Source organism: Aspergillus versicolor, assembly GCF_001890125.1.
Source record: "Aspergillus versicolor CBS 583.65 unplaced genomic scaffold ASPVEscaffold_4, whole genome shotgun sequence".
Taxonomy (NCBI): Eukaryota; Fungi; Ascomycota; class Eurotiomycetes; order Eurotiales; family Aspergillaceae; genus Aspergillus; species Aspergillus versicolor.
The window spans coordinates 678,219-691,341 of NW_024467527.1; the positions used below are offsets into that span (position 1 = coordinate 678,219).

Here is a 13,123-nt window from a genome sequence, read left to right on the forward strand (position 1 = left end):
TGAAAATATTCAAAATATCGGTCACTTGACCCAGTCAACAGTGGGATCAGTTCTTCAAATCCAGAGGGCCCTGTATAGTGGCTTTTATTTGGTTCCAAGGTGTTGGATTTCAGGTACCGTCCTACAAGGTGCTACCTATTCGTGGACAGCAACATGGATCACGTGCACTGACCGAGATTGGACAGGGAGGATCAACATTCATCGAATGCCACTTGAAATTGACTATTCAAGATTCCAGCTCAAAAACAAAATCAATCAACTGTGTAGGCTAAACGATCGCGGAATAATGCCAACATTACGCTCGCAAGTCTTTCGGCTGAGACCCGGGGAAGATGAATTTACGACAGCGATAGGCTTAATAACATACGGTATAAAGATCATTCTAATCCTCAGCTGCTAGTCAACACAGAATACCATCTAACAATACTGTTCCAACCACTCCATCATATCTCCAACCGTCGGACATTCAAGGAAAAGCGAACTCTTGACTTCCAGCCCAAGCTCAGCTCGGAATTTTTCTGAAAGTACAAGTGACATGAGTGAATCAACTCCTAACTGCACGAAAGTTGCATCAGATGTCAAGTTATTTACGCCTTGTCCTGTTTCGTTAGCGATCAATTGCAGACATTGACCCACGACACCAGTAACTTCCGGCTGGGAAGTTGTCCCGTTGGGGCCTCCTGCGTTTGATTTGCTAGGCGTCTTCTCTTCCTCGGCTGGGTTGACCCCGTTAATCGCAGGCTGTGGTGTTGCTTTCTGAGGTGGACTGGGAAGCTTATTGGTGCTCTGGGGCTGGCCATTTGGAAGTGGTGCATCTGCTGGTTTAAGTGGTGGAGGAGCAGGTTGAGCGGACTTGGCAACAGGAACTGCAGCACGAGTAGCTGTGGATGTAGAAGATGACACCGATTGTTTTGATGCTGCTTCCGCCGAGAAGAATCGGTCCATGAGCAGACGTGGCACCCGACGGAACTTCAATTGACCAACCATGCCGATAATTTGGCTATCTTGGAGGATATACAAGTCGCCGGAATACATGTTAGGTTCCGGAATTGGGAACATGCGCACATAACTCTGATACTGAGCACCGGGTTCCAGCTTCTTCAAAATACGGAAGCTATCATAGCCAGGCGTGACATAGAAAAAATCGCGGGTATTAGACACGTCACTCCCGTTCATGACAAGGCCAGCGAGGTGGGAGACACTATCAATCCAATGTGGCGGCGTGTGCCAAACACCATGACGCTCTGGAATCAGAGTTATATCCGAGAATGCCTCATAGTCATGAATGATCACACGGTCCATGCCGCGGTATCGGTCCGCATAGTCGACCACGTTTTTAAATAACGCGTATGATAACGCCTTGGACAACTGGCTTGCCTTTCCCGCGGCAGCCATCCGCTCTAGTGCCTCAATTCGACCAAGTATCAGATGCGTCATGCGGTCCCATTCCGTTTTCCAGCTTTCTGCATTGCTCTCAAATCGTACGGACCCTGTAGCATAAGACTCGGCAGCCTTGTCGCCAGTTGCGGGATCAACGTTGAACCAAGCGAGTGACATCCGCTGAGTGGATAGATCCAGGTTGGCATCAAGATATAAAGGCTGCGTGCTGTTCTTCGCCGGGTTGGCAACTGTCGCGTGCAAGACCTCTAGTTCGCGCACATTCGGATATACCTTTGAACCCGGAACCAGCCGGTTATAAAGGTACTCGCCAACCGTTAGTGCCATATCAGTCCAAATTGACTAAGCCTGCTGTCAGTACACGTTGGTATTCAAAACGAGAAGACGGCAGAACTCACCGATGTGGCCACACCGCAATTATTCATTTGATGTCCATGAACGGCCTCAAGGAAATCCGGATGCTGCAAGTCAGAGACGACTTTGAGTGTGGCATTTCCTTCGCCAAGCGTCTCTTCAATGATTTGATGAATCAAAGATGTCTGCAGGGCAGATGATGACGGGGTAACCGTCGGCCGCCCATTTGTTCCGGTATATTTCAGATGAGCCTTGTCTAACGTCCAGGTCCCAATATACTGGATCCAGTAGTTGACGTCATTCCAGGCATACTTGGGCAAAGTAAGAAGAGAGTACGCCTGTTCATTGGCGCGGTAATACTCATTCCAACACGGAGTCACACCAGCCAGGTGCAAAGCAACGAGACTCTTCGCCATGGTGGTGTAGTTATCTTCATTTCGCCGGCATGATGAGACCACACGCGCCTTTGGTATCAAACTATACACGAAACTGGCACAAATAGGGTGTGGTCCGACGTCAACCCATACTGTTCGGTCGTTCACCATCCCAAGATCCTGCGCAGCTTCCAAAGCGCCAGTAAAATGAACAGTCTCGCGTGTGGCCCGTGTCAAATAAGTGGAATTGATGGTTTTCCCATCAAATATGGCGCTTTTTAACAGAGGTGACAGTATGGGAACGCTAGGTGCTTTGAAGTGCACAGTCTCCGCGATTCGGGCTAAGCTGTCTAGGATTGGGTCCACCTGTTCTGTGTGGAATGCAAACGGCACGTCTACCGGTACACACTTGACACTGTTGGCTTCGAGGGTATGTCGGGCAGTATCCAAATCAGCCTTTGTCCCGCCGATCACAGTATCCTCGAGAGTATTTTGGCACGAAATCTCGTACTTCGCATTGCCTAAGAACTTTTCGATCTCCGATACTGATGCACGTACCGATAGCATTGCATGACTGCCTGGGACACAAAATTTCCCAATGAGTTGTGCTCGCCGTCCCGCCAGGAAGAGAGCATCCGCGGTGGATAGTACGCCCGCGATTACCAGCGCGGCGTACTCGCCCAGACTATGGCCAATGACGGCGCTTGGTTGAAGGCCGAGTAAAAGTATCCAGAGACGAGCCAGGGCAATCTCGATCACAACTATACTAAGCTGCGTCACCGTTTCTGATGGACTCTCTTCGACACTGCAGTCAATCACGGGCACAATCGACTGGAACCCAAGCCGCTGAACAACGTGGTCGAGTTGCAGAACCTCCTCACGGAAATAAGGGAATGAATCAAATAACTCCCGGGAAATGCCCTGATAGTACGCCCCTTGACCGGTGAAGGCAAACACGACCGGAGGAACATCTCCTGGAACTGGTCTAACCTCTGCGAGACCCTCTTTTGTACCTGCGTTGCGCAACGATTCCACCAGCCCAGAAACTTTTGAGGCGGCGAATGCTACGCGCAAGCTGTAATGTATGCGGCGCGCACAAGTTGTGTATGACAGGTCCGCCAAATCGGTATTTGGGTTCTGCTCAAGGTAGAGCAATAGATTGGCAATATTAGCTTGGAGAGATTTCTTGGATTTGGCCGAGATTGTGACGGTATGAGTTGAGCGTTCCTCCTTATCGACTGCTTGGTTCCGCTCCGGCCCATCTTCCAGTAATACCGTGGTGTTGCCTCCATGTGCACCGAATGAGTTGACCATTGCAATTCGCTTTTTTCCAGTTGGACGTGGCCATGCTGTATTTGTCTGGGTCAATCGTACACGACGCTGCTCCAGGTCCTTAGGGATGGTCGGATTCAGGATTGTATGGATACCAATGTGGGCCGGGATCATGTTTTTCTGGTACATTAGCAGCACCTTCAGGAACGACGCAATACCTGCCGCTGCTTCTCCATGTCCAATATTGCTTTTAACTGCACCTAGCTGCAATAATTGATCCGGACGTCGCATTGGTGACCTGGGCGCGAATACATCTAGCACGGATTCGGATTCTACCGCGTCACCAGCCTGTGTTCCTGTGCCATGGAGCTCAATAAAGCTCACATCCAACGGATTAATGGCGGCTCCATCAACCACCTGACGATAGTTATCTTTTTGGTTTCCCGCATGAGGATGGGTGATGGATATGGCTTCGGCTGAGTGATTCGTGGCTGCAGATAATACAACGGCAATGATATTGTCATTATCTGCCTCTGCGTCCTCTAGACGTTTGATAACAACAGAACCAATCCCATCAGCACGACAGTATCCATCGGCAGTCTCATCCCAAACCTTGCACTGGCCAGTCTTGGAAAGGAAGTGGCCGCATCCCAGACCTGCATAATTATCTGGATCAGTGATGATATTCAGTCCACCGGCGAGTGCCGTATCCGCTTCACCTGCCCACAGGGCAGAACAAGCCACCTGGACAGCAGCCAATCCACTAGAGCAGGCAGTATCAATACTGAACGAAGGACCTGGAAACTTAAAATAGTAGTTAATACGCCCATTCCCAAAGGCGCGTACACCCCCTGTGACCGCATAAGTGCCAATATTCTGCGATGCATTCAACTCTCGCCAGTCGTCGCTTGCTTGTCCGTAGTAAGCTCCGATGCGTTTAGGGTTTGATGACGCAGTTCGGCCAGGGACGAGGCCCGCCATCTCCAGGGCTTCATATGCCGTGACAAGCGCCAGCCGTTGCATAGGATCTGTTTGTTCCGCCTGGGTCTGTTAGCATTGTGTCCCATATCTCTGTGGCCGTATCTTCAGACGGTATGGACAACGTACTTCTTTCGGTGACATATTGAAAAACCCAGCATCGAACAATCCTGGGCTATCAACGAAGTTGCCGTAAGGAGTTGTCGCGGCATTATCGGTTTTCCCTGTGGGATCATAATGCGTTCTGAGGTCGAAACGATCCGCCGGCACTGTAGTATGGACATCGCGTCCCTGTTCTAAAATTTCCCAGAAAAGCTCAGTGTCGTTGCCGCCACCGGGCATACGACAGGCCATGCCAACAACAGCGAGCTTCGAGTCAGCAAAGGAACGGGGCTGGAGGGCTCCATAATCCCGTAGGGACCAAGGAATTAAGTCAACTAGCTTTATCTCGAGGCTAGGAAACTGTGCCTTAACAGCTGCCAATATGCTCCTGAATACTATCGAGGTGCGGAAAGTCTCAATCCTGCATTGGCTTGGGCTGAAGTTGCCGATTCGCTCAAGGATACCATCGGTAATACTATCAAGGTAGATGGTCCCAGTCAGCAGCTCTGTGCCGATGGCCTGGAATAACTCATGCGCAGTGGTGGCCAAGAACGGCTGTCCGGTGTTCGAAGAGTGGAGGGAAAGCCGCACCGGACGAGAATTAGGGATGAGGGATTCTGCACTGTTGATGACAGTATTTATTGAATCCTCATTGTACAAATGCGACGCGTGGCATAGACCGTCGTATACCGGGAGGGCAAAGGACTTTGAATATCGCAGTAGGTGCGAACCCCCGAAGCAGGCCTTCATCCGTGATGGTGGCCCACTTACGCTGACGGAGGTTTTATCCGCAGCGCTGATGAAAACCTTGAGGAGCTCAGGGGTGCCTGATTCCGAGTTGTATTGTGTGAGTTCATTTTGGATGGCGGACTTGGCCTCTCCGGTGACGACATGAGCCCAGCTCAATAGCGTACCATCCGCTTGGGGTGCTTCGAGCTTGCGAGAGATCTCGCTAACATATACTCCAAGACGAAATGATACGCGGACACACTCAGCACCATTCTGGGCCACTTCCGCTAAGTTGGTGGATAGGGCCAGGCCGGCGGCGGCTAGCAGGCCGATACTCAGACCAGCAAGGATGGTGTTGTGTGGGGATAAATCCCAACCACGTCCTTCAGCCTCATAGTGCCTAATTTTGTTCGATCAGTCCTATTCCTGGCCATAAATCAAAGAGGGGTATGATTACCCAATAAACATGCCCAATTCCAGTACAGTCAATAGGGCACTTTCCATAGCAGCGCCCAGAGGGCCCTGACGGAAATCCCCAAGCTCAGCAAGGGGCAAAATTGTGTGAAAATGCGGTACAATGTCTCGCAATTGTTGTGGAAGTGCAGCCACTTCTTTCTTGAGAACGAGAGTCGACTCCTCAAGAAAAGCGGCCAGCTGGCGAAACCTGCGGTCCCTACTGAGCCGTAAGAGGCAGCGGAAGAGCCCTTTGAGATCATCGTTGGGAAACTCGTTCCCAAAAAAGACTAGGGATGTGCTATGCGTATTTTCCTTCATTGTATCTGCTTGGCGAGCTCAAGTACTCATTACGCTGAGGGAGATGTACAGGTACCTGCACCGGCAGCAGATTCACATAGCGATGCAGGACTTCTATACGCGGGGTTTTGATGCTACTGCTTCAAGGGCAAAAGGGCCCGCACGGGAATTTTCGCAGAGTGTGATGAGATTTCCAGCTTGTGACGAGATTCTGTGTAAACGGGCATACGGGGACTTTTCAAAATGACTGGTCGAGCCTCTCTGGCATGCGCTGGGTCAGATCTGGCTCGTCCGGGTCTTAATTTTCCTCGGTGCTCTATCAAATATGCCCGATTAAAACCCGTCAGAGTGATGCCGCCGAAGAACGGAGCTTGTTCCGATATTACAGACTCGAAGCTCACCTCGTCTACCTTTCTATCTCTCTCTCGGGCCCATGGCTTCTTTCGGTTGTCGTGATGGCGTTCAGAATACCCTTTCCGCAAGACTTTTGGCAAGAATACCTCTCTGGAAGGGAGGCAACCATCCCAACTCTGCCTGTTATCTCAAATGTCTCTGACCGAGTCATCCGGGTTCTGGGCGGAAATGCAGGTCCCATGCGACTGCAGGGAACGAACACATACTTAGTTGGAACAGGCAGATCTCGGATCCTAATCGATACTGGTCAGGTATGTGCTTCCTGTCTTACCCAAACCCAGGCCAAGATCATTGCATGTCACTCATGCTTTTGCCCTTCTCCCAGGGGATGCCTTCTTGGATTCGAGATATCACCCACGTACTAGAGCAGCGAGATATAGACATCTCCCATGTTCTTCTCACTCACTGGCACGGTGACCATACAGGCGGAGTTCCCGACCTTGTGGCGTATAATCCATCTTTGTCCTCGCGCATTTACAAAAATCGACCCGACAACGGGCAAAAGAATATTCTAGACGGGCAGATCTTCCAGGTTGAGGGAGCCACCATCCGCGCAGTCCATACCCCCGGTCATGCAGCCGATCACATGTGTTTCTTGATGGAAGAAGAAAACGCTCTCTTTACGGGCGATAACGTGCTAGGCCACGGATACTCGGTTGTGGAGGATCTGGGACAATATATGGAGAGCATGGCGCTAATGGCGAATTTGCGTTGCCCGCTGGGATACCCAGCCCATGGAGCAGTGATTAACGATCTCCCAGATAAGATGCGCGAGTATATCAAGCACAGAGAATTTCGGGTGCAACAGGTCTTTTCCATATTGGAGGAATGCCGAACGACTGCGAGACAGGGCTCGGGACGGGGTTGCTTGACGCTACACGAGATTGTAACGGCGATGTATGGCGATGTTCCGGGCGACATTGAGAAGGCCCTTGCGCCGTTCCTCAGTCAGGTCTTATGGAAATTAGCTGAAGATCGAAAGGTTGGGTTTGAGCCGGGAGATGCGACAAAGCGGCGGTGGTTTGTCCGTGCGCGTCGAATGAATTGAATCGAACTTATCTAAAGTGAGATAAAGATTGCGTTGGCTTAGTATTTAGATAGCCTTCTGTTATTCTAGAAGTCCGGTAAACCAGTTGGTTTACACGAGTATGGCATGTTGTGAAATGAGTCGGTCCCTATTAACTACTCCATCGCGTAGCCCTAAGTGACTACGCCCGCTTTTGCTTCTCTGCAATTTCCTCCCACTCGCTGATCGGACGATGCAGCTGATAAAACCTCTGCTTCGACCTCCTCACAGCATCCTGACACCGTCTCCAAGCCTTATCATAATAAGCCCCAATTGCCTCTCGTACATCCCCTCCCTCCTTACCCATCAAGCCCCCCAAAATCCTCGCCAGCTCAACCCCATCAAGAATCGCATGGTTCCCTCCCTCCCCCCCAAATATAGGCATCGCATGCCACGAATCTCCAACAAACACAACCCCTTTCTTCGCGACAGAATCCACATCTCCCCTCTCCATTGTCACACACCTCGTCAGCCAATTAAATACCCGATGCCCCCTCATCGTCTCCCCATTCAAGAAAAGCGACCACGGCTCACCCAGCTTCCTCTCATTAATCTCCTGAACCAGCGCCTCGGGGATGACTTTCGCCTCCTCGGACGTGATGTTCGGGCTGTACAGCGGGTCGTTGTCCGGGATACTAGGCCGCGAGTACGTCCAGTCCATGTGCACCGTTGTGTTCGTGATATTGCATACCGTTAGCGGCGTGTTGAAGCCGTCCCCCACTCCCGCTACAATCGTGGACTCCCCGCTGTGTGGCCGGATTATGGCCTCGTACTCGTCGCGGCTGAGCTTGAAGTCCCCGTGGTAGACGAGCACGGGCACGATTTCGGGCGTTATGGATGGCAATATCAAAGAGCGGACGGTGGAGTGCACGCCGTCGGCGGCTATGAGGAGGGAGCCGTGGTATTGTGCGCCGTTTGAGAATTCGACAACGATGTCTCCGTTTCCACTACCACCGTTATCATTATCGTCATCAGGGCTCTTGGGGAGAGTGACGTTTGTAAGTTGGTGTCCGTATCGAACGTCCACCTCTTCCTCGCCGCAGTCTGCGATCCACGTCCGGAGTGCATTTCTGTTCGCCCGAAGAATTGTCGGCTTCTCTTTGGGCTCGCGCGGCGGCATGAGGATGATTGAGCCCGTTTGGTTATTTCGCCAGGATTGGTCGAGCCAGCCCCAGCCGCCAATGTGTCGGTCTGGGGCTACGGCTCTTGTTAGACTGGACAGTGGTAGGTTTCCCAGCGCTGCGATGAGGGAATTGAAGCCCCAGTCGCGGAGAGAGATGGCGTAACCCTGGCTGCGGGAGGGAGGGGAGGCCTCGAAGACAATACAGGGGATCCCAGCATTGGTAAGGAGGCGGGCAGTTGTGAGGCCTGAGAGCCCGGCCCCGATGATGAGGATGGGATGGGAAAGTGGCATTGTTGCTGTGTTAGGGCTGTAGGGAGGGCAACTAGGCGTGTGCTTCGGGGCATTGGGTATTCATTGTTTATCACAAGATAGGTGTGTAGATAAAAGCCGGACGGTGGGTTTATGTGACGGAGCTTAAGAAAGTCCTATAGTAGATGGCCGGGTAGGATGCGTGGGAGCAAAGTTAATTATCCGGGATATTCAGGGATCTTCCATGTAAAGCTGGCGTACAGATTATGGGCGGCTTGATTATATCGAAATAGAGTGTTCGATCTTATTCCGGTACAAAGTTATGGATCTGGCAGGGTCTGGATCTATAGCTAATAGCCCAATTACAAGTCTCTCCATATAGGCTAATTGAGTATTCGGTTGCACCATGTTCGAGCCTGATAGGCGACTTGATTATATCAAATTGAGCGTCTGATGGACTGCTGATTCTCGTGTCATGGCACTGTAGACATGGCAAATGCACTCCAGCCTTGCATGGGAATAAATGGTAGAAAAGTAGAATTAGTGGATTAGAATGATGTTTTAGTGGGCGGGCCCTTCCATTTTGTTTCCTTCGTCTAATCTGCAACTCCGACTTTGCCATTCAGACGTGTCCACGGCCCCTTTGGTCGTTTCTCAGACCGAGACATTCTCGCTTGAGACCTAGAGGAGCGAGCTTCGTGTGCCCAGAGATCGCCATCTTTTTGGTCATCGCCTTGCCGGTCTTTTAGGGCCTCTTCCAGGTCCTGATTTAACAAGTTGTACACATTCTGTAGCTCTTCCTGGGCGTTATCTGCGCTTTCGTTGCCATCTCCGACTTTTTGCTCTACGTATTCCTTTTCATTAGACCCAGCGGCTGCGGATGCAAACGCCCAGGCCTCGGCCATGTTGACAATTTCGTCCTGTTTGACCGGATCCTGTTGGCCGGCAGCATGTCTGGAGTTGAGGGCCGCCGCCGCGTGCTTAAAGCGGGGTTGCCGGGCAAGGATTGGATATTCAGGGAGAAGGTGGCTCTCATCTCTCAGGCGATTGAGCACGCGTAGAGTTGTGCTTTTCTCCTTAGCAAGCAAGCCAGTCAAATAGAACTTCTGCAAAGCCAAGGACCGCTGGCTTTTGGAAATCGGATGTAGGACATTGCTGGCATATGATAGAACCTCCAATGGCTCTAAGGGCAGCGTCTCATCTGAGGGCAACCCCTTGAGCTCTGGAGGTCGCGGCGGTGACTTCGTAGATGCTGTTGATACGGGCTGGCAAGCCCGAGCAGCTGCCTCGAGCAAACGTTTCCGGGTTTCTGTGTAGGCCCTGTACTGTTCAAGGATTCGTACTCTTTGCTCCTCGAGGATACGAGCAGACTCCTCAATCTCTTCGGTGGGTAGCTCTTCCACAGGGTCTTCTTCGCCATTTCCACTACCGACAAGTTTATCCTCCACCCATTGTACAAGTTCGTCTCTAGTCTGCTGGAGGGCAGCAGCTTTCACAGCAGGAGTAGATTTTTCTGCTCGGTCACCCTCAGATGCATTCCGAGCCTTCAATTCCGCGTACAGCTCCCTTTCCCGGTCCAGTTGCGATTTTGCACGAATAACCGCCCTTTCGAGTTTATGTACCAGTTCCTCAGAATCACCACCTGCCACGCCATTGTCCTGATCTTCATCTCCGAGCCCCTCTGGCAGTGTAAATTGCTCTTGGTCTTCCTGCTTCTCGAAATCTTCGGGTCGGGGAGTATCGCGTGCTCGTAACTCGTTGAAATAGTGTTCAAAAACCTGAAGTTTTGCATGTCTGCGTCGATCACGGACGAGTCGAAGATAAGCCTGCAACTCCGAGGAGCTATCAGGAGAGGATCCAGGAAACTTAGATCTCTCAGAGTGCAGCGCATCCAGTTTCTCGGAAATCTGGTGGTGCTGTTTCCTTGCGGCCACATTTGCTTGTAGGGCCTGCAAATATTCCCTCCGCAGCCCTGTAACGTCCGCGGGGACTCGCTTCACGTCCGTCACCGCATTGTCCGACACAGATAACGAAAGGTGGGATTGGGCGTGACAATCGGGGTGTTCGGGGTCATTATCGGCAAAGATGATATGCGAGCGGAGGTAGCTTGTGAGGACTTGTCGGATATGCAAAGCTTCCTGACGAGTCTTGATGTAAGGAGCGAGAGGCTGCGCGAAGGGAGGAATGTTGGAGGGGCCCGAAGCTGTCGCAGAGGCACTTTGACAGGCCATGAGCGGCAACGAGTGGGATATCGCGAGCTAATCAGCGCAAGGTATCTCTGACTCAAGCTCAAATGCAAAACACTCTAAATCTGAAACCCAGAAATGCCGCGGTTCATCATCATCTCCCTTGCTCCTGGATGTTTGTTTGTCGGCTGTAGATCATAATTACCTAAGCAGAATATTTCACGTGATAACTAGATCTGATAAATGACGTGTCATTGGTCAGATTCCTTGCTGGCATTTCCTGGAGATTCCATGAGCCAACCTGAAGGACAAACAATCTTCAAGATATTACTGTTGATTATTGCAAGTGCAGATACTATTATAACGCATTCATTACGCGGCATTATTGATAAAATTTACCCAATGCCTTGTTCATAAAGGAGCCTGTTCAATTAGTTTACCTGGCACATTAGTTGCCTGAGGCCGAATATAGGTAGATCTAGTATGAAGCTGATGCGAGGTAGTGATCATGTTGCTTCATGGTTTCCCAAAACTTCCTTCTTCTCAGGATATCCAGCTAGTTTACTTAGGCAATCGATGGGTGCAGATAAAGACTGGGCACGTAGTGTTATCGTTGTGTCTATAGCGCAGGCGCTGTGAGCGAACAGCCTGTGCAACGATATAGTTACAGCATGCTGGCAGTGCGTTCACGGTAAAGCGCAAGATGGATAGGGCTGTACAACTCGAGTTTTAGGAGATCAAATAAAGGGCATAATTATTCGAATAAATTTCTAGGGAATGGGTTATAATTCAAATCAGACTTTACTTTATTTCGCGTTACTTCCGAGCAGTATAGGGTGCTTAGCTAATTTAACTAGTCCTATTCATAAGTTTAAGTTACCCATACCAGACGTGCTCCGAATATGGCAAGCAGAACAAAGATCACAGCTAGCAAGGGTTGCTGACAGGTCTCATGCATTCTCTTTGTTTAGAATCCATGTCTTGGTCCACCGTTGCTGGCATGCTTTTCGTCCGGGAATCCCCATCAAGGGGTTGGCCTTCATCCGACACATCATGAATTATGACCCCTCTGTTTACCAAGCCCCTTGAACAATAGATTAAGCCATTTTCCCCCTCGTTTTGACGTCTTCACTCTCTTATTTCTGTATTATTCCTCTCTCAAAACAACCACCACCATGTCTACAGAAACTATTCAAACACCCCTCTCCCAGCCCAGAACTCGACCCCGAGCTGCAACAGACAGAAGTCAGCCAGCTAAAACCGCTTCCGTATCGTCTCGGCAATCATCACGAGCAATGAGTCCTCCAGCGACTGCGACGGGTCGAAGCCCAGATACAGGGACCCCGGCCAAGATTAGCGACCAGGCGCGAGCAAGAGCAGCCTCCGGTAAGTCTGCAAGAAGTACGATTGGACAGGCATTTAACTCAATCACACAGGACCCTTACGGCAACCAAAACCCCTCTCACCCTCCGATATCCATTCGATCCTAGAGCAGGAACAGGAGGCAATGGTGAGATATTGAGTTTGTACCTTTTGAACCTGCAGGTCTAACCAGCGTCTTGGTAGGTCAATCGCCTGTCAAGAGAACTCTCCACCCTCCGTCAGCGAACGTCTTCTGTCGCCTCAACAGCCTCGTCTACCTCGACAACACTCAACGAACCCCTCGATGCACTCCACGGATCGCCATACATATCTGGGCCTATATATCCAACCGCATCGCGGCGGCACCGGTCCTCTTCCAATCTGAGTGCTTCCTTTTTCCCGGTAATACAGGGCTCGCGAACGAATGGTCGAGGTCGGCGGCCGTCCCTCGTATCTCCCGAGCGACCTCAGAGCCTTGTATCAGTAACATCCCAACATCAGGAGCGAAATCGTGATGCATCAGCTCATGTGTCATACGGCTCGCGCATGCATGGCCGCCGAAGCTCACTTTCGCAACGCATACCATCAGGGTCGAGTGTTGAGACGACCTCACAAGGAGATGCGGAGTCTCTCGTTCACGAGAACGAGGTGCTGAAGCGGCGTATTCGAGAGCTGGAGCTGGAGCTCAGCGTGCAAAAAAGTCAAGCACTGTCTTTGGAAGACTAGATCCCGTACTATAGAAATTGATAGAAATTGGACCATC

At 51.0% G+C, this 13,123-nt stretch overlaps 5 protein-coding genes across 5 annotated transcripts; 2 read left to right on the forward strand and 3 right to left on the reverse strand.

Moving 5' to 3' along the window:
- Positions 1-417: 417 nt before the first annotated feature.
- ASPVEDRAFT_886277 (uncharacterized protein) lies at positions 418-5,981 on the reverse strand (the record flags this gene model as incomplete). The annotated part of the gene is made up of 4 exons (XM_040818370.1): positions 418-1,740; positions 1,797-4,439; positions 4,506-5,607; positions 5,665-5,981. 4 exons carry the CDS (start codon positions 5,979-5,981, stop codon positions 418-420), a joined length of 5,385 nt encoding a protein of 1,794 aa, XP_040667007.1.
- A 183-nt stretch (positions 5,982-6,164) lies between these two features.
- ASPVEDRAFT_40811 (uncharacterized protein) lies at positions 6,165-7,548 on the forward strand. The gene is made up of 2 exons (XM_040812215.1): positions 6,165-6,625; positions 6,700-7,548. The coding sequence occupies exons 1-2, from the start codon at positions 6,416-6,418 to the stop codon at positions 7,420-7,422; spliced, it is 933 nt and encodes a 310-aa protein (XP_040667008.1). The 5' UTR covers positions 6,165-6,415; the 3' UTR covers positions 7,423-7,548.
- Positions 7,549-7,582: 34 nt separating this feature from the next.
- Positions 7,583-8,854, reverse strand: ASPVEDRAFT_130860 (FAD-dependent oxidoreductase; the record flags this gene model as incomplete). The annotated part of the gene is made up of 1 exon (XM_040806761.1): positions 7,583-8,854. The coding sequence occupies one exon, from the start codon at positions 8,852-8,854 to the stop codon at positions 7,583-7,585; it is 1,272 nt and encodes a 423-aa protein (XP_040667009.1).
- A 277-nt stretch (positions 8,855-9,131) lies between these two features.
- ASPVEDRAFT_624429 (uncharacterized protein) lies at positions 9,132-11,166 on the reverse strand. The gene has a single exon (XM_040815615.1). It carries the CDS (start codon positions 11,041-11,043, stop codon positions 9,409-9,411), a length of 1,635 nt encoding a protein of 544 aa, XP_040667010.1. The 5' UTR covers positions 11,044-11,166; the 3' UTR covers positions 9,132-9,408.
- Positions 11,167-12,173: 1,007 nt separating this feature from the next.
- On the forward strand, positions 12,174-13,086 carry ASPVEDRAFT_27922 (uncharacterized protein; the record flags this gene model as incomplete). Its single annotated transcript, XM_040810063.1, has 3 exons — positions 12,174-12,384; positions 12,435-12,508; positions 12,565-13,086. 3 exons carry the CDS (start codon positions 12,174-12,176, stop codon positions 13,084-13,086), a joined length of 807 nt encoding a protein of 268 aa, XP_040667011.1.
- Between the last annotated feature and the right edge of the window lie 37 nt (positions 13,087-13,123).

Excerpts from the sequence above, each read along its gene's own strand:
- ASPVEDRAFT_40811 (XM_040812215.1), top strand. The coding sequence starts at position 6,416 with ATGGCGTTCAGAATACCCTTTCCGCAAGACTTTTGGCAAGAATACCTC. Across the intron at positions 6,626-6,699 it reads TCCTAATCGATACTGGTCAG|GGGATGCCTTCTTGGATTCG; the intron begins GTATGTGCTTCC and ends CCCTTCTCCCAG.
- ASPVEDRAFT_624429 (XM_040815615.1), bottom strand. The coding sequence starts at position 11,043 with ATGGCCTGTCAAAGTGCCTCTGCGACAGCTTCGGGCCCCTCCAACATT.